Source organism: Panthera leo, chromosome B4, assembly GCF_018350215.1.
Source record: "Panthera leo isolate Ple1 chromosome B4, P.leo_Ple1_pat1.1, whole genome shotgun sequence".
Lineage (NCBI taxonomy): Eukaryota > Metazoa > Chordata > Mammalia > Carnivora > Felidae > Panthera > Panthera leo.
In genome coordinates this window covers 115,956,325-115,981,459 of record NC_056685.1, presented here as the reverse complement: position 1 = coordinate 115,981,459, position 25,135 = coordinate 115,956,325, and the positions used below count along the sequence as shown (strand labels likewise).

General features: G+C 36.7%; 2 protein-coding genes across 12 annotated transcripts in view; one reads left to right on the top strand and one right to left on the bottom strand.

The window, feature by feature from the left end:
- LOC122224943 (uncharacterized protein C3orf20 homolog) overlaps nt 1-19,389 on the top strand; it is a 191,042-nt gene extending 171,653 nt beyond the window's left edge. For all 3 annotated transcript variants that reach the window (XM_042947397.1, XM_042947396.1, XM_042947395.1), the window contains one exon: nt 19,251-19,389. In XM_042947397.1, the coding sequence (XP_042803331.1) occupies nt 19,251-19,281 (31 nt within the window). In that variant the 3' untranslated portion in view covers nt 19,282-19,389. The remainder of the gene's footprint in view (nt 1-19,250) is intronic.
- The window catches only part of VEZT (vezatin, adherens junctions transmembrane protein), a 79,272-nt gene that overhangs the window by 49,978 nt on the left and 4,159 nt on the right, over nt 1-25,135 (bottom strand). For 8 of the 9 annotated variants that reach the window (XM_042947404.1, XM_042947407.1, XM_042947398.1 and 5 more), the window contains exon 2: nt 4,591-4,725. In XM_042947404.1, coding sequence (XP_042803338.1) covers nt 4,591-4,725 — 135 coding nt within the window. Of the gene's footprint in view, nt 1-4,590; nt 4,726-19,780; nt 19,993-25,135 lie in introns of those variants that run through there. The other variant, XM_042947401.1, reaches the window with a different exon arrangement.

The window sequence follows — 25,135 nt, the reverse complement described above, 5'->3', positions numbered from 1 at the left end:
CCATTCATCAGTTGATGGACATTTAGGCTCTTTCCATAATTTGGCTATTGTTGAGAGTGTGAACAGCAGATTTTTAAAAGAGCACTCAGAAGTTATCCTGATGCAGCTCATTTGTCTTCGGTACCCTATATACTATCTATGTCAAGATGACAGTATATATTTTATTTTATTTTTTTATTTTTTTTATTTTTATTTTTTTAAATTTTTTTTTTCAACGTTTTTTTATTTATTTTTGGGACAGAGAGAGACATAGCATGAACGGGGGAGGGGCAGAGAGAGAGGGAGACACAGAATCGGAAACAGGCTCCAGGCTCCGAGCCGTCCATCAGCCCAGAGCCTGACGCGGGGCTCGAACTCACGGACCGCAAGATCGCGACCTGACTGAAGTCGGACGCTTAACCGACTGCGCCACCCAGGCGCCCCGACAGTATATATTTTAATGAAAACCACAGGGTGTTCCAAGTTCTCAAATACTAAGAACATTTTAATGCCACAATGCTAAGGCATAAAGATATTTTAATCAACTTTAGAAAAAGTGTCTCATACTGAAATAATTTTTATTATTGAACCAATCAAAAATTCAATTTACCTTAATGTTAATAGCCTATTATCTGAGTAAATGCAGTTTACATTCATTGAGTGATTACTATATCCTGAGTACTAAAAAAGGGTCATAGGAACAAAGATAAATACATATAACTGCTATTTTCAAAAACTTAGAAGAGAAAGTAAATAATTACAAATCAATGTAAAGTCTCGGAAAGTGTGGGAAAAGATGTCAATAGGTGTTAACACTGACGCTATACCCTAACAGATGAGCAGAAATTTTAACAAAGGAGGGAGAACATTCTGGGCAAGGGAACAGAATGAGTAAAGGGGACAGCCATGTAACCACCTGCCATGGTCATGGTGGCATAGTCTGGGCTATGACCCAAGGGAAGAAGGGAATAGTAACGAACACTGAGAGGGTTTTTAAAGAACTTTGGTCTTATATGCCATAATAGTTTAGACTTTATACTGTAGGCTATGAGGAGCACCTTGCATAAGATTTTTATGCAAGGATATGAAACAATAAATATCAGCATTTTAGAAAAATAACTGGCTACAGCACAGAGATGGTACTAGCAGGAAATAACTGTAGCCAAGAAGTATCATTAGAAGGATATTTAATAGTCCAGCTAAACAATGATAAAGGCCTAAAGCAGGGTAACAAAAAATGGTAATGAACAAGGGTTGGATTTTACAGACATAAGAAGTTGACTTACCATTTAGTGACCAAATTAATGTGGGAGTGATAGGAAACTTAAGATAACAGAGAGTGGTAATTTGGGAATATGGAAAGAATATTGTTTGTTTTGGGAGTGCTGAGTTGAAAAAAGTTCTGTTTTACATATTCTGAATCTGAGTTTCCTGGGGTATAGGGCAGGTGAAAATGTTTGACAAGCATCCAGAACTGAGAGAAGACAGAATGCATATAAGTGGCCAATGAGGGCAAGAAAGTACATGAGATCACTCAGAGAAACAGGTCAAGCAAAGAGGCCTGATGCTCAAAGTTTATGGGAGGAACGTTTAAGAATAATCACAGGAAAAGAAACTAGAAAAATATACAGAGAATAAATATTCACAGTGAGAATCCCAATATAGCTACTCAGTAAGTACTTAACAATAACATTAAAAAATAAAAGTGAAAAAAGGGTGATTAATCCTAAATATAGCTTCATCACCATCTCATATAATAATAAAAAAATCTGCTTTCAAAAGAAAATAATCGGTACTTCACTGCTTGAACAGAACTTTGGGGGCAATTCTAAAAATATATCCCCTGAGAAGGAACTAAGTAATACAACAAATCTTTCTAAAATTCAGCTGCCCCAGATTTAGAAAAACTCCATTTTAGAAAAATTTAGCTCATACAATTGAAATGTGTAATATGAAGGCTAAAGGAACTTTCTGGACATGTGGTCATTTTTTTAAAATGTTTATTTTTGAGAGAGAGAAAGGGAGAGAGACAGAGCACAAGCAGGGAGGGACAGAGAGAGAGAGGAAGACAAAGAATCCAAAACAGGCTCCAGTATCCAAAGCCAGCTCCAGGCTCTGAGCTGTCAGCACAGAGCCCGATGAGGCGCTCGAACCCACAAGCTGTGACCTGAGCCAAAGTCGGACACTTAACCGACTGAGCCACCATGTGGTAATTTTGAAACGCATTCTCTGGCTATGCTTTTTACTGGTCCTTAATTTCTGAGGGATGAAATTTTCAACTCTCATTTTATTTATTTATAAGTTAATAATAACATTTCTATATGTAAAAATACCTATCATAAATGAAAAGGATTAAAACCTATAAAACCCAAGTTTTTGCCTAACAACAAAAAAACGCCAATGCCCATATCCTGGCTAAGACTATCCCTTGGCCCATTTTTTGTCTTTTGTGGCCAAGTAATCTCAAATCCAAGTCTTAATCTATAAATAACCTGTTAGCTGTATCCTTAGGTTTTGCTTTCAAAATTCTTCCCAGGAACATCCAGATTTGAAAGGGTCAGGGAGAAGAAAGGGTTTAAGTGCAGAGGAATAGCAAACTGGTTCTGATCTGTGTGAGCTCTAACTCCCTAATTCCCGCCCTGTAAGTGTCAGTCAAAAAACATTTCTCCAGTATTTATTCTGCTCTGGCAAATGGGACCAGCTTGGTTATCTCACATTGTAGGGATTTTTCTAAGAACAGGAGAAAAGATACTTCTCTCTCTATCACCACAGAGTAAGTAACTAATTGAAAACTTTAAAAGCCTCCTCCCCAAAATAATGATGTCTTGTAATAAAACAATGATTAAACTAGAATGTTTAGGAAATGAGGTAATCTGGGTTTTTTTCCTATTAAATTAGAATTCCTTTTGTTAAAACTGAAATGTACTGGAATATCTTCTTATTTTAATAAATATGGCTAATAGAACATAAATGAATCTATTAAATGCATTTTACAGAACATAATTGATGGTAATGGAGATTCTTTTTAGTATCTTAGCCTCGCAATGTTGTAGTCAACTGAGATATTTATTGTATAAAAAGATACCGTGCAGGGGCACCTGGGTGGCTCAGTTGGTTAAGCATCTGACTCTTGATTTTGGCTCAGGTCATGATCTCATGGTTCATGAGATCGAGCCCCATGTAGTGCTCTGTGCATACAATGCAGAGCCTGCTTGGGATTCTCTCCTCCTCCTTTTTCTGCCCCTTCCCCGCCCACACTCTCTTTCGCAAAATAAATTAATAAATAAACATTAAAAAAAAAGATACTGCACAGATATAAAGGGCTTCAGAAATTGAGGTAAATATACCCACTCCATCACATACCCTTGAAACTGTTTGTGAAATATGTTATCAATTTGCTTTCTTATAACTTGTGCTCTCTTTTATTTTATTTTAATTTTTCTTCCTTTTTTTTAATATGTAAGTTATTGTCAAATTGGTCTCCATACAACACCCAGTGCTCATCCCAACAGGTGCCCTCAATAGCCATCACCTACCCTCCCCTCCCTCCCACCCCCCATCAACCCTCAGTTTGTTCTCAGTATTTAAGAGTCTCTTATGGTTTGCCTCCCTCTCTGTAGCTTTTTTTCCCCCTACCCCTTCCCCTGGTCTTCTGTTGAGTTTCTCAGGATCCACAAATGAGTGAAAACATATGGTATCTGTCTTTCTCTGCCTGACTTATTTCACTTAACATAACACTTTCCCGTTCCATCCATGTTGCTACAAATGGCCAGATTTCATTCTTTCTCATTGCCAACTAGTATTCCATTGTATATATAAACCACATCTTCTTAATCCATTTGTCAGTTGATGGTCATTTAGGCTCTTCCCATAATTTGGCTATTGTTGAAAGTGCTGCTGTAAACATTGGGATACAAGTGCCCCTATGCATCAAGCACTCGTGTATCCCTTGGGTAAATTCCTAGCAGTGCTATTGCTGGGTCATAGGGTAGATCTATTTTTAATCTTTTGAGGAACCTCCACACTGTTTTCCAGAGCGGCTGCACCAGTTTGCATTCCCACCAATAGTGCAAGAGGGTTCCCGTTGCTCCACATCCTCGCCAGCATCTATAGTCTCCTGATTTGTTCATTTTAGCCACTCTGACTGGCGTGAGGTGGTATCCCAGTGTGGTTTTGATTTGTATTTCCCTGATTAGGAGTGATGTTAATTGTGCTCTCTTTTAAAAAATATGAAAAGAAAAAAATTTCAATTAATATGAGTCCTACTGGTTGAATTCTTATTAAGGCTTTAGTATATTTTTCTGGTTCCCTCTAAACAACTTCAATATTTGAATAAACAATATATTTTAATCTTCAACCATATTAATTTCCATTTATTATAGAAGTTACTGAGATAGTCCAAAACAGCAAAGATTTATGTTTATCTAAACAGTTTTGTACTAATGATGAAATAAAACATAATATCTTAAACCAGTGTTGAGGAAGACATGGAGGTACCTATGTGTTTTTTTTTTTGTTTTGTTTTTGCAAGGGTAAAGGTAAAGGCACTTTGAATAATTAGTGAGGTGAAGAACAAGAGATTAATCAGAGAGAATGAGCGTGATTTCTTACTTTTGGCAGGGCTCTTGCAGGAGGCTTTTGTTGTCCCTCTGTCACTGTGCTTTTTTCTGGTTTTGGTGACAGAGAAGAGCATATTTCAAAGTCTGTATGTCCCAGATCCTGTAAGTACTGGTAAAGTGGAGAATTCTGAAAAAGACATGAAATAAAGCAAATTTCAAGATCACTGCTATTTAAAAAGCTTAGAGGTCAAATTCAATAGGAAACTCACTATCATGACCAGTATGCCCCAATTCTTTAAGGCTTCATCTATTAAAAAGTGAATTATCTGTCACAATGCCATTTAACATTAAAAAAAAAAAAATCAACAATTCAACAGAGGGACCCAAAAAAGGAAAAACTCTAAACACAGATTTTTCTGAGTGGGTACCAGCAAGAAAAAATGGATTTAGGAATATAAATAGATTTGTAAAGCAATTTCTTTGCCCAAATATTTGTAGTATTAGAGTAGATTACTTCAAAATAGCCAAGCCTGACTATAGATAGCTCCTAAGAGGGCCTACAATGAAAAGTAGTTATTACTTGAAGCTAAGAATTAAGCAATGATTATACTACATTAATTATAATTTTATACTATCATATTCACTAATTCATTCAAGCAAAAGTATGTATGACCTACCATATGTCTGCCACTGTAAACAATCTTAAAACTCCAAGAAAATTACCTAAAATAAGCTGTATCTCACATACAACCATAAGGCAAACAAGAGATTCTGTGGCTAATAAAAGCATTAGAACATGGTGGTTAAGAACACAAACTCTGGAGCCAGACTACAGGTTCAAATCCCAACTGTGCCTCTTATTGGTTGAATATCCTATGACAGTTTAAATTCTTTGCTTCAGCTGTCTCATCTTAAAATAGGAATAATAATTACACCTTGTTCATAGGGTCCTTTCAAGGACTAAATACATACAAGGCACTTAGAACAGTACCTGGTCCATAGTAATCACTCAAATTACACTTCAACTATATATAAGCCAGGTGGAAAGAGCACAGGTTTTGGAACAGACAAAACAAAAAAACAAACAAACAAAATTACTCCAATCATCAGATGCATCAGCATCACTGTTGGATGAAAATACATGGCACAATTCTTTCTGGATAAATAGCAAGCTTTAATTTTAACTTTGTCTTCTCTAAAGCACAAAGTTGGTGACATGTTTAAAAATAAACCCTGATTCCATTCAACAAAAATATTTAATACTTTAAAAAAGACCTTACGTTAGGTAGTAGAGATAAAATAACAACCACCATGAAAACAATAGTAAACAGCAACACAGCTAATGTAGTATCATGTGGCAAAAGCTTAACTAAACATTCTACTTGCATCATTTCACTTAAGGTTCACAACAAACTTTAAAAAGTATTATGATCAGTGTTATTGTTAATACCCATTTCATAAATGAGGAAACAGACTCACTCTGTTAGATACAGAAAGCAGGATAGGTCTGATTCCAAAGCCAACACTCTGAAATATTATACTATACTATCTAAAATAACAAACAGTCCCTCCTATGTTTAGAGACAAAGACACCAGGGAAACTTCCTTATAACTTAGTATAGAAATATCAAGCAAATTAATAATTGCAGAATTGTATTGGATACTACGGAAACAGAAGAGGCAGTTAAGTGAGACCAATATTTCTAGGGAATATATCCTTGAGTTTGGGAAAATGAGGCAGAGTGGGAATTTGCTTGTACTGGTAGCAATTTGCTGGGTATCAATTTGACAGAATAGAAGATAAGTAAAATGCCTCCTTTTAAAGCTACATTTAATACTCTTTTGAAAAAAATACACAAAAAATTATAATAAAAGGAGGGATATGTTCTTATGTCTCTACCAGACTTAAAACCTTTGGTGGCACAAACGGTTAATCTTAACATCACCCGTAATGTATCTTCAAATATTGCCTTGATCTTCAAATATCGCCTTGAATTACTCAAATATTTTCAAAATGAGTTGTGAACCCCACCCTGCTCTGTCCCCATAGTGGCAAAAGAACAAGAATGCTTGTTCGGTTGGGCTGACCTTTCGAAAAGTTTACATACTTAAAAAAAAAAACACACAACACAACTTGTTTTTAAGGCAGAACTCTTTCTTCAAGTGAACTCCCATGGGGGAAGAACAATAAATAAGATGGATCAAAGCAGAGTTACTCTAATTCCAGGGTCATCAAAGTTTTCCTGTAAAAGGCCAGACAGTAAATATTTCACACTTTGCAGACCATATGGTCTCTATCGTAACTAATCAGTTCTGCTGCTGTGGTGCAAAAGCAGCCACAGCACTACATAAAACAATGAGTGTGGTTATGCTCCAATAAAACTTTATTTATGGAAATACTGACCTTCTTATAATTTTCATATGTCACAAAATATCATTCTTTTGATACTTCCCCTCACCATTTAAAAACATGAAGTCCACTCTGAGTTCACCAGCCACAGAAAATCAGGCAGGAGCAGAGGACAAATCTGCCCCAAAAGCATTAGTTTGCTGACCCCAGTTTTAATTAAAGGCTCAGTCAAGACCTTGAGGCACACTCTGATTGCTAACTGTTCTCTGGCAACAGGCTTCAGGGTGGGGATGGGGGCTAAATTTCTTTTCATTCAAATTCTAATACCTTTCTTACTCCACACTTAGCTGATGAGTGTCAGCACTGACCCCCAAAGTCCCTTCCTTTTCCAGTTCATATCACAGCTCACAAAATAACAAAATGGAAAATTTTAAAAGTAATTAAATAGAAGAGAAACAATGAATACTTTGTTCTCCATATGTGTTCTGCACATCAACTTAAAGCATATGTACTCAGTTGGAAACACCATAATCTGGAACACTTGCTATTTCACTTTTTGCAAAATAGCAGCATTAATCATGTACCTTGAATAATACCAATAACGTCCAGAGGTGTCATTTGATACAGTAATTCTGTCAGTACCTTATTCTGCCTTTTCTAGCAATGTAAAACTTTTCATTAACTTTTTGGTTGGTTTCACAACGTTCTTATCAAAGGTGTGACATCCATTCATATGAGCTATGCAACTATGAATGATGCTTTAGTAATTCTGGTTTCTTCCCCATCTCTAGTGACAGAATTCATCACTTTCACCCTAGAAAGCACTGTTTTACAGTTCTGGAAATTTTTGGCCTGCCAAGACTATCACTGTGCCTTGTTTCATGGCTTTGTGTAACTAGTTAGACAAAATTTCAGAGTAGACAATCTTTGGAGACTACGGATGAAGGTACTGCAGGTCTGATAGGATATAATTCCAGGCACCATTGTATTTCTTATTTACACTTTACTTTTTTAGACTGCTATTACAAATCAGACCATTTCTAAACATATAAACTCAGACTGTATGTACTCTAAAGCTCTTATTCATAATGTTTATTTTAGTATTCTGAGTTGCATCCTTAATTTTGTTGTTTTATTTCTATTTTTATGCTTCCATCGCTTTAGAGCCAAAATAAAATTTAGTATTTAACCAATGATAACACACAAATGAAAAACAAAGATCCCCTGGTTAACAAACTGAACATTAACTAAGATGAACCGACCAAATTAGACCTCATAGCACAACTGAGCAAATTTTAAGAGTGCAAAGTGATTGTTGGTAAAATTATTATTTTATTAATTTAAAAAAAGTGTTTGGGGGCTAAAATTACCATCACGTTTTCTCTGAAACTGCCAAGTAACCTGTGTACTATTTGACAGATCTCAGAAAACCAGATCATGACTAGCAGTTCACAGATTTTTTTGGGTCTCAAAACCTCTTTAGGATCTTAAAAATTATTGAGAGCCCCAAAGAGTTTTTGTGGATGTCCAACAACATTTATCATATTAGAAATTAAAACCAAAAAAATTAATTTATTAATTTACTTAAGATAACAGTAAACCCATTACAATATTAATGTAAATAATGTAATTTTTAATGAGAACACTATTTCTCCAAAATGAAAAAGAAAGGTATTGAACAAGATGGATTGTTTTACATTTTTGCAAACCTCCTTACTACCTGGCTTAACAGGAGAGAGCTGGATTCTTTTTTTTCTTTGAAATGTGTATTTATTTATTTTGAGAGAGAGCACGTGAGCACAAGCTGGGGAGGGGCAGAGACAGAGAGGGAGACAGAGAATTCCAGTAGGCTCTGGGCTAATAGCTATGCAGGGCTAATAGCTACGCAGGGCTCAATCACTTGTACCATGAGATAATGACCTGAGCCAAAAACAAGAGTTAAACGTTTAACTGACTGAGCCACCCAAGCACCCCTAGAAAGGGAATATTTTTTAAGTCTTTTCTGACAATTGTATTACCAAAGAATACCCATAACAAAACTCCACAAGTGATAGTTTAGAAAAGGTTGATTTTAATGTGGACTATGAAACCATATAGACAAGCTTTTTCTACCCTATGCACAAGTGAGAAGTGAAAAAGGCAAATGGGGTTGCCTGCGTAGCTCAGTTGGTTAAGCTATCAACTCTTGGTTTTGGCTCAGGTCATGATTTCGTGGTTTGGAGATCAAGCCCTACATCATGGTCCATGCAGCTGGTGCAGAGCCTGCTTGGGATTCTCTCCTTCTCTGCCCCTCCTCAGCTTGCTCTTGGTCTCTCTCTCTCTCTCAAAATACATTTTAAAAAAACTTGAAAAAAAAAGAAAGAAAAAGGCAAATTTGTTAGTTATTAAAATGTGACGGCCTAATATATAAAATAATGTATTTCTTCTTTTATGACAAGATCAGGCTCCATGTTGCAACAGCCCTAATCACTGTATTTGTAGGTTGGGGTATTAAATTTATAAACGAATACATAGAAATTTCTATGCTTCATATGGTAAATATTATTATAGGTTGATGGCAGCCTCAGAAAGGGACTTTTTTTTTGTAGAGGGCAAGGTAGAGTAGGTGATGATAGGTAATTTTTGGTTATAACTTTTTTCCTTGGTTCAAGCAAAATAGAAGCATAAATATTTCAGTTAAGTTGTTTTCTTGTAAAAAATTATTAGCACTGGACTCAAACTATAATTCTGTAGTATTGTAGAATGATAGTGTTGCCAAAAGAAATACGAGAAACCTCAGACACAGCATGTGGGAGCTTCTCCTCAGGAAATCCTTGTGGTTCACTATTCCTGTAAATTTTAGCCTGACAGAAAACACACATCATAGCACCAGAAAGAATTTTGCTAAATGAAAGACAGCCAAGAGTCTCTGGTTGTGCTAAGATTGTTGTGATGGCTGAAACCTATTTTTGTTAAGAAAAATAAACAAAAATAGACAGGAAACCCCAACATTTTTGCTGAACAAGCACTTCAAGAAAATGACTCATTTAAGTCCATGACTACCTGCACTTCATGCCCACCCACACATTAAAGATATCAGATCCCACACTGATGGATATATAAAGCTTGAACCACCCATTTAATGCATTGTTTGCTTTCTGCATGATTTGTGGTGCATTCTGCATAAGTGCCAGTACCATTATTGCTGGTTTGCATTTAAAAAGGAAGATAAACTAGTGCAGAAATTGAGGTGATGGGTAAAATACTTTTATTATTAGGTTCTCTCTTCTGAACTGCTTTAAACACTTACAGAGAGAATACGCTGTAACCTTCCAGGTTCTAGGCCAGAGATGGAATAGGCAACCTGGCAACAATGGCAAAATTAGGCAACTCATTCATTAATAAATACTAATGGAACATTTTCTATGTGCCAAGCAATATCTAGGCATAGGGAAGAAAACAAAACAAAACAGGTGAGGTCCTTGCTAAAAAGCTTCCTTCTATGCTACTTCTGATAAGACCACTGCTTTCAACTACCAAAGAAAATACTGAGTGTTTTGATACTTTCCAGATAGGCTGCCATGTTTCAGGAAAATCCTCTCTTGGTCCCAGCTTCCTTAAGTACAAAATAAGAATGCTATTTTCTTAAACTTGTTCAAGTGGTAAAACAAAACTCATCAGGGCGCTTGGGTGGCTCAGGCCCAGTCGGTGAAGCGTTAAGCTCAGGTCATGATCTCGCAGTTCTTGGGTTTGAAGCCCCGCATTGGGCTCTGTGCTGACAGCTCAGAGCCTGAAGCCTACTTCGGATTCTGTGTCTCCCTCTCTCTCTGCCCCTCTCCTGCTCACACTCTGTCTCTCTTAAGAAGAAATAAACATTATTAAAAAAAAAACACCAAAAAAACCCCCCATGATGTTCTGTGAGAAACAAGATAAAAAAGTGGTATGCTAAAATATTATAATTTTATGCTAAATCAAATGCCATCTTATCCTATGCAATCAGCCAATGCCAGAATACAGAAATTCTACATATCAAATTACTCAGTTTCTTCAACAAATGAACCATATAATAAAGGAAGTGGAGGAAACTGCTCAAGACTAAAGGGACATCCAAATATCACCCAAATGTCATATATGAGTTTTGCCTACATCCTGGTTTGAACAACTATACAAAGACATTTTTTAGATACTCGAGGAAATCCAAATGCAGGCTAGATATTAGGTGATACTGTAATCTAACTAAACGTGAGTTTGCTCCTCGATGAGTCACAAATAGAACTACAACAGGTAAGTTGTCACACAAAGGAAACTTTATTTGCAGCAAATAAGGACAGCATGGGGAATAAATAACTTCCAAAGCCTGACTCCCTGAGCAAGGGTGAATGGGTTTCTTTTATTAAGGATTACAATGAATATTTAGATAGGGGAGCCTCGTCATCACTTAGAGGCAAGCATCAAGTGGCACATGCATCCTAAGGAAACATGCCTTTACATGTACCCTAGGTTATGTAAATGAGGCTTGTGCTTCTCCTTGGGCAGAGATTTTTGTCATTACAATGAGGTAAAGGTAACTGACAGTCACTCTATGGGTCACTCCATCCATGGTCCACCTGCATAGGCATGAGTTGGGGGTTCAATTCAAACTGGTCTAGGTGGTCTGGGCTGGCTAGAGTTGTTTGTCCAGGCAGTCCTTATTGCTTAAGGAGTAGTTCCAGTTTCTATCACAGGATGCTATGCCCCTTGGTCTTTTGCCTGACTTCAGAGATATAAGCTGGAAAGAAGAGCCTAAGGAAAACTGTGGGACAAAGGTCAGTGAGTACAAGCAGGTGAATAGTAAAGGTCCGGTCGTTAGGTCTGGCTGGTGACAATTATTAGGGAATTACTAATTTTATTAAATAATTATATTGGAGTTAGCATTTAAAAAAAGAAGAGAGCACACTTGTCTGTTAGAGATGCATACTAAAGAATTTACAGGTAAAATCAGGTAATGTTTGGGATCGGCTTTGAAATACTCCAAGAAAGTGGCTCTCTTGGCACAGTGGGCAGCGCATCAGTCTCATAAAATACTCCAAAAAAAAAAAAAAAGGTGGGGGTGGGAGAGAAACATATCAGACAGTTTAGCAAAATATTAACAGCTGTTCAAGCCGAAGCTGGGTCGTGGGTATAGAGACCTTTCACTGTATTATTCTCTCCTTTTATGTATAATTTTAAAAGTCCATTATAAGTTTAAAAAAAATCAGATGCCAGGCTTTCCTAGAGTCTGGTATAAAAGATTTAAGAAAATAATATGGCAGAAAAATGTAAAATTGAGAAAATTCCATTTATTATTTTACTCTGGGAAAAAGATAAGCTTATTAAATTTTAGACTAGAACACTCAAGTCTTTACAAATTTCCATATAATGGTAGTGGTCCTTCTATTATCTGCTGAAAGAGAATATGACAAAAAGCAAATGTTAATTTAGCTTCATCTTTAAATGCATTTCTGAGTTAATTATACTAGCACCAATTAACCCACTGCAACATATGTATGTGATATTTTACGTATTCATAAAAAGTATTCATATAACATTGGGCAAATATTTGGATTTGCAAACTTTCTACAACAATGCCCAGGTCACTCAATACTCCCACCAAGGATAACAAATGTCAAAGGTATCCTCTAGCAATAAGATTTTAAGTAACCAGTCTTAGTGGAGACTTAACAGTCTTGTGACTTATTAGTCACAAATAAATGACTAATTACCTGTCAAAGTCAATTATTCATATTTACCTTCCACAAACTAATTAAAAGTTTGTGGAATAAAAAGTCTCAATTTTGTGATTTTTGGAGCCATGTTTTAAAAATACCATTAAGAGGGGCGCCTGGGTGGCTCAGTCGGTTAAGCGGCCGACTTCGGCTCAGGTCACGATCTCGCGGTCCGTGAGTTCGAGCCCCGCGTCGGGCTCTGTGCTGACCGCTCAGTGCCTGGAGCCTGTTTCCGATTCTGTGTCTCCCTCTCTCTCTGCCCCTCCCCTGTTCATGCTCTGTCTCTGTCTCAAAAATAAATAAACGTTAAAAAAAAAAAAAAAAAACTGTTTAAAAAAAAAAATAAATAAAAAATAAAAATACCATTAAGACAGTTAAAAAACATAAACAAAAACCAAACAGTAGGTTCCTATAGAGCAGTAGTCCTCAAACTAGATTTTGCACCCATCCCCCAACTCCAATTTCTGAAGATATTTTGGCTGTTATAACTGAGGAGGGGAGGAATGTTACTGGCATCTAGTAGGCAGAGATCAGGAATGCTATGTAACATCCTACAATGCATAGGAGAACCCCACAAAGAGGTATCCAGCTCAAACTGTCAATAGTGCTAAGGTTGAGAAATGTTGTTTTAGAATATGAGCAATCATACATTGAAAAATTGACAAAACTTAAGTAGCCCAACAGCTGTTTTCCTCACTTCTTATTTTGGGAGAATGATAGATTTAAAAAGCAAACACCTAAATGGAAAATTACTTATTTTTCCATGACTTGTAATCTAAAACTCAATAGGCATTCTAAGAGTGAAATGAGTTATGTTCAAAATAACTACATCTGAATTTATGCATTGAAATTTTAACCAGCCATCAAGAGCAAAGTTTGGTTACGGGCACATCTTTTTTTTTTTTTTTTTTTTTTTTCTCACTATTTCAATGATTTCAGTGTTTATTTATTTATTTTTTATTTTATTTTTTTTTTAATATATGAAATTTATTGTCAAATTGGTTTCCATACAACACTCAGTGCTCATCCCAAAAGGTGCCCTCCTCAATACCCATCACCCACCCTCCCCTCCCTCCCACCCCCCATCAGCCCTTAGTTTGTTCTCAGTTTTTAACAGTCTCCTATGCTTTGGCTCTCTCCCACTCTAACCTCTTTTTTTTTTTTTTTTTCCTTCCCCTCCCCCATGGGTTTCTGTTAAGTTTCTCAGGATCCACATAAGAGTGAAACCATATGGTATCTGCCTTTCTCTGTATGGCTTATTTCACTTAGCATCACACTCTCCAGTTCCATCCACGTTGCTACAAAAGGCCATATTTCATTCTTTCTCATTGCCACGTAGTATTCCATTGTGTATATAAACCACAATTTCTTTATCCATTCATCAGTTGATGGACATTTAGGCTCTTTCCATAATGTGGCTATTGTTGAGAGTGCTGCTATAAACATTGGGGAACAAGTGCCCCTATGCATCAGTACTCCTGTATCCCTTGGATAAATTCCTAGCAGTGCTATTGCTGGGTCATAGGGTAGGTCTATTTTTAATTTTCTGAGGAACCTCCACACTGCTTTCCAGAGCGGCTGCACCAATTTGCATTCGGTTATGGGCACATCTTAACACTATAGGCTTACAACCAAGCACATGTGTCAGGCTAAGAACCTCAGATGCTCTTTCACACTAACTCTTATGCTCTCATGTACCCTATGGACTCTCTCCTTCTCTTTCCCAGAAGGAGCTGTTCGCAGACACAATTTTAGAAAGCCCTTTGTAGTCTACAACAACTACTGGTCAAATTCTGATTCTGGTTTCTCACCAACTATCTGCTGTTTTCTAGATGCCACTGACTGAGTGCTGGCGGCATCCCACTAGAAAAATCACTTAGCTAGAAAGGGAAAACAAATGGCAATCCAACCATCAATTTGTTCATTTATCACTAATCAAATATTTATTGAGCACCTTCTATATGTCTGGCACTAGAATTATAGGACTTTTCTGCCATTAACTTCTCTCTGGGAATATTTAAGAAAAAGTTAACTGTTTTTATGCTATAAAAGGAAATTCAATTGTTCAATTTCACAAAAAATTTTTTTTGACCATATTGCTATTTTTAAATAAAAATTTCAAACAACACAAAAAGATATAAACTGAGAAATACCTTTATCTTACCCTTCACCCCTACTCCCTTTCTCAAAATGTAATAAACACTCTTTAGTTTGTGAATACTGTCTCTTCAAATTTACTACCCATTTATGCTTGAAAGTGGCTGGCAACAGAGGGGGGCAAGGTGACTCCTAGATTTCTGGTTTGGACAATTAGGTGGTGTTATTTACTGAAATATAAAATAGTGGCAGCACAACAAGGTTGAAGAGGGAGCCTATGAGATACTCAAATGTGAATAATTTAGACCTAAAATATCTGGAGATCAGGAAAGTGGCCCAGTTTGAATGCACAGATCTGAGCTTTTAGCAAATAGGTATGGTGGTAAACCCACATAGTAGGGTACAGGTATGGGAACATATTGAGTAGATGAGATCAGCTAGAGGTAATACAGAGGATGAGAAGATAAGAAGGCCTTACAAGAGGCCAATATTTCAGAAAAGAGTAGAGCCGAAGCTGGAAAATAGAGTAATAGTAAAGAAAGTTAACATTTCTTGAGTTGCTTATATGGTAGGCATTAAGTTAAGGATGTTTTATAATACTTTATTTACTTAAAAAAAGTTTTTTTAATGTTTATTTTTGAGAGAGACAGAGTGTGAGCAGGGGAGAGGCAGAGAGAGAGGGAGACAAAGAATCTGATGCAGTTTCCAGGCTCTGAGCTGTCGAACCACGAACTATGAGAACATGACCTGGGCCGGAGTCAGACGCCCAACTGACTGAGCCCCCCAGACGCCCCTATAATACTTTACTCTCAACAACAAACTTCTAAAGCGAAATTATTACTATTCCTACCATTTCAGAAGGAAATTAGGGCATATGAAGTCAAAAACGTGGCTAAGTTAAATAGTGTAAGACTAACCAGCTTTGGTCTGAGTCCAAAGCCTACACCCTTAATAATAACATAAAACTGTCTCTGAGGAAAAAGGGTATCTAGAAGAAGTCTTCTTTCATTTATTTTTTTTTTTAAGTAAGGACCACACCCAACATAGGGCTTGAATTCACGACCCCAATATCAAGAGTTGCATGCTCCACCGACTGAGCCAACCAGGTATCCCTTATTGTTTTAAAATGTAAGTTTCATTGCTCAGGTGAGGCCAACAGATCAGGAGATGACTGCCATTGAAAAGACAGTTATATTCATAGATCTCAAAAGATGGAGGCAGGCCATGCCATGAGGAAGGGGAGGTCATGGTGGCAGCACCAGGGTTGGTCAAGAGGGGAGAGGGAGGAAATTATGGATCACGGCCTTTACTGTGGTTTCTTTGGGAAGGAATGAGGAAGGCAAGGGAAGCAGGCTTAAAACTGGCTAGTCTGCATAATTTCAGCAGGCTCTGAAGCATAGGGGTTGTCCCTAGTGAGGTCTGGTATCTGACCCTGTGATGATTAGGGCAGATGCGTCGTGGCCAGGTGAGAGGTGTGTTACCTAGATGAACGGTTTGCTCTCTCTTAGGAATTGGTTAACTCTGGGAGCGGCAATCCCTCCAGGGTCAGTAAGGTCCTGAGATGATCAATGCATCAAAATACAGAAAGTAAAAGACATGGTTAACAACATACTTATTTATCAGATTTTATTCACTTAAGGTCCAAAATGCTGATCCTGCATGGTACAATTTTTAATTCAGGGGTATTGTTTCCTCTCTTCAGGTTGTCCTCATCTCAAATTATTAAATTATTCCCCCTTCACTGGTGGCTTTAGGTTTCATAGAACTATAGCCACTTTAATCTGGAAACACAAATCTGGATTTTTTTTTCCCCTTCTGTGAATATACTTTGTTGGAGCGTGGCAACTCCAAATCTTCATAGAATTGTTTTAGGCTCCATGACTTTTCTGTTTACTCATTCTTAAAAGAGTTCTATACTTATTATCTTAGGGTTAACAAAGTACAATCGGGAATAATTCAAGCAAAAACCAAAGGGAAATTTTCAGGTATAAATGCAAAGAGGAAAAATAATCTACAGGCGATAGATTATCAATTTAGAAATCCACTCACCAAGGGTGATAGAGCCATAGCAGGCACAAACATGATCAAGATCACACAAACAAAATTAAGCAAGTATTCCAGTGCTGCAGTTTCCCACAGGCTATGGGGGCCACAAGCAGGGGGGAGTCCGGAAACGGTCCTTGACCTGCTCCACTGGCTCATTTCATAGGTTCCAACAGTGTTTATCTCTGGTTTGGAAATGTCAGTGGAGGCTGTGAATTCTGTTCAATATTACTGAGATGCACTTTTCTTCTCACAGGAGAATGATCAGTGTCAGTTCACATCTATTGGGTTGATTCTCTCCCCCACTAATTAGTCCCCAAACAGCAGCACCAAACGTTTATTGATTACCTACGTTCATTTCTAAGTACCAGGCACATTTCTTTTTTTTTTTTTTTTTTTTTTTTTTTTTTAATTTATTTTTGGGACAGAGAGAGACAGAGCATGAACGGGGGAGGGACAGAGAAAGAGGGAGACACAGAATCGGAAACAGGCTCCAGGCTCTGAGCCATCAGCCCAGAGCCCGACGCGGGGCTCGAACTCACGGACCGTGAGATCGTGACCTGGCTGAAGTCGGCCGCTCAACCGACTGCGCCCCCCAGGCGCCCCAGTACCAGGCACATTTCTAAGCATTTTATGTGGTAACTCATTTTACCTTTATGATAACTTTATGAGGCAGAGCTCGTTTGAGAAAAGAGAAAAACTACGACATAGAAAGAACATGTAACTTAGCCAAGGTCACAGAAATAAGAGAGCCAGAATTTGAATCTACACAAGCCAACAGAGAGCCAAAACTGTTATTTATTTCACTACGTTGCAACTAATTTAGAGTAAATAAATTCATTAACTCAGTCTAATACAGTATTTTATATAGTTGTGTTTTTTTTAACCAGAAACTGGACTTGTAATTTAAAAATTATCTAACAGATTAAGTTAGAAAATTCAACAAAGCATAATTCTCCCGATAATACCTACTTTTATTCCCAATCATTTCTCTTCAGATAAGTTATAATTTGTATGTATTTACCTCAGATTACACAAACCTTGAAACTGGCTGCAAAGAATCCTGGGACTATAAAAACAACAGTACCTTATTCTTCCAAATTATTCTCAAGGCTATCTCACTGAGTTTTTAAAACAACTCTTATGACACTTAAGAGAAAATATGGCCAACATATGATAAAACTAATTTCTTTATGATAAAACCATATAATCCAATAAGAAAATATTAAAAACTACAAATATGGGCAAAGGATATAAAGAGGCAGTTCAAAGAAAAAAAATACACAAATGGGTGAATACAAATAAAAACATGCTAGACTTTACCCTTGATTGAAGGAGTGCAAATTCAAACAAAGATATAATTTTAACCTGATAGTTGGCGACGGTTAAGTTTGGTCATGTATAGTGTTGGTAAGGGTATAAGGAAAAAGATACTTCAGATGCCATTAATGGGAGTATGTAAAAATATTAATATATCCATTGATCTAGCAATTCTACTAGGCATTGATCCTATAGATATTATACAACATTTCTATGTGTATTATGAGTATATATTTGCTTGTATGTATATATGAATATAATTGCACTGAAAATGATCTGGCAGAAAACTGAGGAGAGTGGTTACTTCTAGGAAGAAAAGGAAGATTAAGGGAGGGCTGATGCTTTCCCTGTATTATTTGACTTTTTCATAATGAGAATACATTCATGTGTTATTTGTGCGGAAAAAGGTGCCCAGTGTAAGGCCTAATAAAAAAGGTGTCGAATTGTTGGTTTAGCAAATGAATAGAATGATCCTGTGCACTTGTCTATATCAAAATTAATCATCTAGTCAACTATTACACAGTTCCATTACTTAAAATGTCAGTAAAATATCAAATGCTAACTGCTGTCAGATGTCAGATGTCATCTGATCTCTTTAAGTCCATTATTAAACACAAGAAGCAGTAGGAAAAGGCAGTTAGCTACTAACAGAAGGCAGTAGAAGACAGGAGGCATTGGCACAGAGATATGAAAGTGTATAATGTAGGAGTGACTTTGTCAATGAAGACTTCAATTTATAATAAACCTGTGCTTACCTAGAAGGCTTTGTTTCCAGTCCCTTGTTAAAACAATCTATCAAATTACTTACAGGTAACTTTTCTTTAAAGATTTATATCTGTTTTTAATTTCTTCAGAAAAGAAAGTACTGTAATGTAAGTTATATATTTTTAAAAGTTTCTGCCATGCCAAAGGAATCTCTAAAAGATCTTTTATTCAAAACAAAATCTTTATGAAAAAAAGATTTTCTATAATTAAGGGCTTTGTTGGAGGATATTTGCCTGGAAACAATTATTTATTAGTTATTAAAAATATTTTAGAAGTCTTTTCTCCTTGAATATAGCTTATAGCTATAGGTATAAATGTAATTATTACATGTAAAACAGCAATTTTCTGGGAAAATATGATGGAAAAGGAGGAATTCCTGTTGTTAATTGCTATTATTTCCTTATTTCTTTCCAGGTTAACTGCAGAACATCACAAAATAAGCTGATGAGGAAGAGTGTCATTACCAAATTATGCAAGGTAGCTGTTTCCTCTATTTTTAATGAAAATGCTTTTAGATATAAAGAGCTAAAATCGTCATAATTTACAAACTCTACAAAGGAAAATAAATTTACCCATTACAATTAATTATATTGTCAATATACTGAATTCCTACAGACTTTTCACTCACCTTTAAATCAGTACACAATCAGAAAGCATAATTTGAAAATAACTACTCACTGCTTCCCCTACCCCCAACCTTAAACCTTGGATAGATAATACCATAAAAAGTACCTTGCAAAATTAATTCTAAAATAACAGGAAATACTTTTTGTAGTTTACATATTTCAACGTAACTTCTAAATTACTATACCCAAAGCTCTGAATCCAAGCATTAATTTAATTGTTCCTCAATATGAGCAAAGCAAATCTAATCACAGAAATCAAAAAGATTAAGTAAGCTAAAAGCATCCAGAAAAATTGGTCTTACTAATTAAACTACTCACGGACAGCATAGTTATAATTTCTCCAATTGACCTAGATGAAAAATTTATTGCCTTTTGCCCATATTCTTCTGATCCATACACTTCTTTCTTTGATGGTTCCCACTTGTTTCTCCAGAAGAACCACACTACAAAATGGCCACTGAACTGGAGGGTGTGTCTTCATCATTACTAAGCATTTTCCAATCAGAAGCAGCTCTTTGAAAAAAACCTCAACATAATTCCTTCAATATCACTCAGTAACTGCAGAAGTAATAGAAGGAGTAGGGGTTTTTAAACGCCTTTAAAGGATATTACTTAATAATTATGTTTACTTAAAAATTTTTTGTAAACTAGCAGCAGGTAAGACTTATATTCATAAATTTTCCTGGCTGCAGGCTTCTAAGATTTTCCAATCAAAATCAATCTTATCCAATTAATCATATTAAGTGTTATACACAACAAAAAGTTTTAAAAAGAGTGACTTCACATTTTTTCCATACAATAGCACGAATGTACTTAAGTACAATTGTATATAGTACAAAACAAAATCTATCCATCAAAAAAAAAAAAAAAAGCTTGAAGAGATGCAAAGGGAGAAAACTGACTTGCACAGCTTATACACTCAACTGATTAAATATAAAGAACGACAATGACTTGGTCTTAACTAAGAGAAAGGAAGGTAGCAATGGTGGATTGAGTGCTCCCTAGTTCTGATTCTACCCTTAATATCATTCAGTATCTGATTAATGAACTGGCATATAATGGGCATTTATTGGATGCAGGGCAGAAGCAAGGTGAGGAAGTAAAACTCATTTTTAACTACTTAAAAAAAAATTAGAACCAAGTCAAACACACAGGCAACATGTTGTGAGAAGAGCATGCGATAAACATTAGAATGAGGTCTGGATATTATTAGATCACATCCAACCTTATTGTCTTTTTTCCTTATCCCAAATGATAATAAAAAGAGTAGAAAAAGCATTTGTGGTTCCCTTAAGAGATAAAGGAGAGATTTTTCTCTCAAAATGGTGTATTATGCACTTTCATCAGAAAGGGAGAAGCTGTAAGGAAGAGTGAAACTAAAAGGATGGGGCAAGATATATATAGAAGGAGAAAATCCACTTCAATAAAGTTGTTAAAGAGACATGAAATTAATGGTGTGGATTAATCAACAAAATCCCAACTTTGGGAACTACAGAAACACTGGTACAGAACCGAGAAAACTAAAATTGAGTAAGAGTTCCTGATCTAAAAATGGACTGGAAATGAGCCAAATCTCTTCCTGTATTTCCTAATTAATGGAGAACTCTAAGGGCTTGACTCTTATTTACTCAACCTTATGAGTTCAAGCCCCATCCTGGGTGTAGAGAATAAAATAAATAAACTTAAAAAAAAAGAAAGCCTTTAATAGAACTGTGTAAAAATACCAAGACAACCATAAAAATAATTTAAGCACCGGGGCACCCAGGTGGTTCAGTCAGTTAAGTATCGGACTAGGTTTCAGCTCAGGTCATGATTTCAGTTTGTACATTCAAGCCCTATGTCAGGCTCTGTGCTGACAGTGTAGGTAGGGCCTGCTTGGAATTCTCTCTCTCCCTCTCTCAACTGCCCCTCCCCCACTTCTCTCTCAAAAATAAACATTAAAAAATTTTTTTAAATTTTTTTAATGTTAAACTCTTTTTTTTTTTTTGCCCCAAATCTGTTGTTTCATTGGTTTTATTTTACTTTTTTAAATGTTAAAATCCTCATTAGAGATCTGTGGATATGTGAAGCCAAAATGGAAGGAATATCACCCAGACAGAAAAAAGCAAAGACTTGTTCCCCAAGAATAATTTTTATAACTTGTGTTAAACAAATTTATTATTGCACATCTGGTAATAAACTAGCTTTGGCCTTAATGATTAATCTTTTATGTCAATAGGGTTCTAATTTAACAACTCATTAATAAGTATTCTTTCAATTTCAGATAGTGATAAAAGCATGAGTTTTGCTATGCTTCCAAGCTCAGCTACTATTTAGAAGTAGAGTATTTTATACAATTGTGGAATTTTATGTACCGCAGAAAACTGAAGATGAATTTTAAGTGAAAATGAGATGACACAATACCTTAAATTTTATAATTATTCCAGACAGCAATTCCATTATCAAAATACCAAATACTGTCAATATATACATTCACAGACAAAAAACAATTTTCTTCCATTAGTCAAATCAATAATGCAAATAGAAAGAATCTACAAATAATATTTAAACTTCAAATATAGAAAAGATACTGGAATTAAAATTTTTAAAATTAAAATATATAAAAATAACATAAAGAAAGGAGAATCTCTCAAGTAAGGAAGGATTTTTTACACTGACTTTTACGTGTGAGAGATTGGGTGAGAGCCATCTCACATTTATCTTAGTGTGGGGATGGGGAGGAGTACGCCTGAACATAATGGCAACAAAGAGTTAACATTTAATAATTTACTGAGAAGTACGAAGGAGGGAAAGAGATAAGAGGTGCAAAAATTAGCTTTCCCAGTCATGAACAAAGGAAAAGAGAATGAATTTCAATAAAAACCAAAGAATTCAGCCACCGAAATAGGGTTATCATGGACAGATATGAAAGAGTAAAGAGTCCCTTGAGGACAACTTTGTCCCTATAGTGTAGTTACGAAGAAATGGTTTAGATACACTACAAATAATGCAAAGAGGTAGAAATATTTGTCCTTCAGATAAAAACCTCTTATTTTCAGGTACTCTTTCCTCTGGGCATGGAAGGATTCAAAATAGGATGAATGGCTCAAAGTTCTGCAATTAATTTATAATGAAAAAATCTGAAAGCTACAAAAGAGCAACATCAGAACTTTATAACACCTGCCTAAGGCCAATAGAGACTACATACTCTCAAAAGATCTTACAGATAACAATTACAGAGTAAAATGATGATATTGGCATTTCAGTATTTACTTTGCAGAGTACCCATGTTAGACATGCTGTTCATCATTTTCGAACCTTTGTCCTGTTGTTGTTCTGCCTGAGAGGTCCAAGTCTGAGGTTATGCTTTCCACTCCTTTCCATTGGAGCCTCTTGGGGTTGTTAGGTTCCAAGATAACAGAATTAACTTTGAAGGTATATTTGGAGTCTAGTACTGATAAAAAGAAGGTCAGATTCTGGGGCAAGGACTGGGACCTGGACCTGGGAATCTCACTCTTTCTTTTCTTTCTTAATTCTCTACTACATCATCTTTCAGTGTAGCCCTGGTCCTCCCAAAGTAGCAGCACTCAAAGATGACCTCTGGGTCAATATTATAAGAAAAGATAGTAGAGTTGCTAATACTCCAGGAAATTGATATTAAATCAAGGCACTTAAAAAAGAGTTTTAAGTAGGGAAAGGATATAGTTGGGAGTACTTTCCAAAACTCTGCTTGACTTAAAATTTAAAATTTTAATTTTAATGTAGCATATGACATTGAGTCTTTTTTAAAAAATTTAAAAAAAAAATTTTTTTTTTCAACGTTTTTTATTTATTTTTGGGACAGAGAGAGACAGAGCATGAACGGGGGAGGGGCAGAGAGAGAGGGAGACACAGAATCGGAAACAGGCTCCAGGCTCCGAGCCATCAGCCCAGAGCCTGACGCGGGGCTCGAACTCACGGACCGCGAGATCGTGACCTGGCTGAAGTCGGACGCTTAACCGACTGCGCCACCCAGGCGCCCCTAAAAAATTTTTTTTAATGTTTATTTCTGAGACAGAGAGAGAGACAGAGCATGAGCGGGGGAGGGGCAGAGAGAGAGGGAGACACAGAATCAGAAGCAGGCTCCAGGCTCTGAGCTGTCAGCACAGAGCCTGACACGGGGCTCGAACTCACAAACCGTGAGATCATGACCTAAGCCGAAGTCAGTTGCTCAACCGACTGAGCCACCCAGGCGCCCCCTGAGTAAGTCTTAAGACATAAATGCGTTTAACGTCTGACTCTAAAAATCATTAAAACAACAGTGTTAAAACAAATACACCAAAAATATCCAGTCAAATTTTCTTAGGGTAGGAGAGGTTTAAGAGACAGGAAAGCTAAATGTAAGATTTCTCAAATTATCTTGCAGCTAGGATTCTAGATACAAAGTGGGCTTTTCTTTCTCTCTTCCTCCTTCCTTCTTTCCTTTGTTCCAATATGTGTTACCAGCTTTCTGGTAATGCAGAGGCAGTTGCGGTAGAGACAGTGGATAGATTCTGAGTTCCAGTACCACTGTACCAGCTTTGTGGGCTATCGAGAGGCAGATGTGATGGTTTCCTGACTCTTACGTTGTTATGATCGTGATCATGTGTTCTCAGCTTCATGAGCATAACAACCTTGATAGATACTGGGTTCCTCATTTTCTATCACCCACCCAGGTTGATGTCCAACCCCCACCCACCCCACCCCTGTCTTTAGCAAGAATTCTTCTATTAGATCAGTTTAGCCAAAACCACTCTTTCTTTCTTTTTTTTTTTTTTTTTAATGTTTATGTATTTTTGAGAGAGAGAGAGAGACAGAATGTGAGTGGCAGGGGAGGGGGGAGATAGAATTCGAAGCAGGCTCCAGGCTCCAAGCTGTCAGAGCTGTCAGCACACAGCCCGATGAGGGGCTCGCACCCACAAGCAGCGAGATCATGACCTGAGTTGAAGTCGGACACTTCACTGACTGAGCCACCCAGGCTCCCCAAAACCCCTCTTATCCCAGTGTTTCCTCTTAGTAATTAAATTCCCTCTTGCCCAGGCTATATTTGCAACTAAGTCTGGTTCTCACTGAGGTCTCTTCTATTGTGATAGCCAGGATTAAAATCTGTTTTTACTGCTTTAAATATTGTCTAGCTCTGGTTTTTCACAGTATATCCCATGAACAAATGAGGGATACATGTTAATAAACTTGTTTGTTTTTCTCTGTTAATGTATCTTTTTTTTTTTTTAATTCTTTTTTTCAACGTTTTTTATTTATTTTTGGGACAGAGAGAGACAGAGCATGAACGGGGGAGGGGCAGAAAGAGAGGGAGACACAGAATCGGAAACAGGCTCCAGGCTCCGAGCCATCAGCCCAGAGCCTGACGCGGGGCTCGAACTCACGGACCGCGAGATCGTGACCTGGCTGAAGTCGGACAGCTTAACCGACTGCGCCACCCAGGCGCCCCTAATGTATCTTTTAATACAGGGTTCTCAGCCAAGAAGTAGAAGGGTAGAGGAGGGAAAATTATTTTTCTCCCCTATATTCCCTATTTGTAAAGTCAGTTCTAGAACACAGAGATGAGAAACTGCCTCATTTAGAAGGTGAGAGTAAAAATGTTCACAAATTGGAAGATTTAGTATTGTAAAGATGTCAAGTCTCTCCAAATCAATTGAATCTGTTGAATCAATCAAT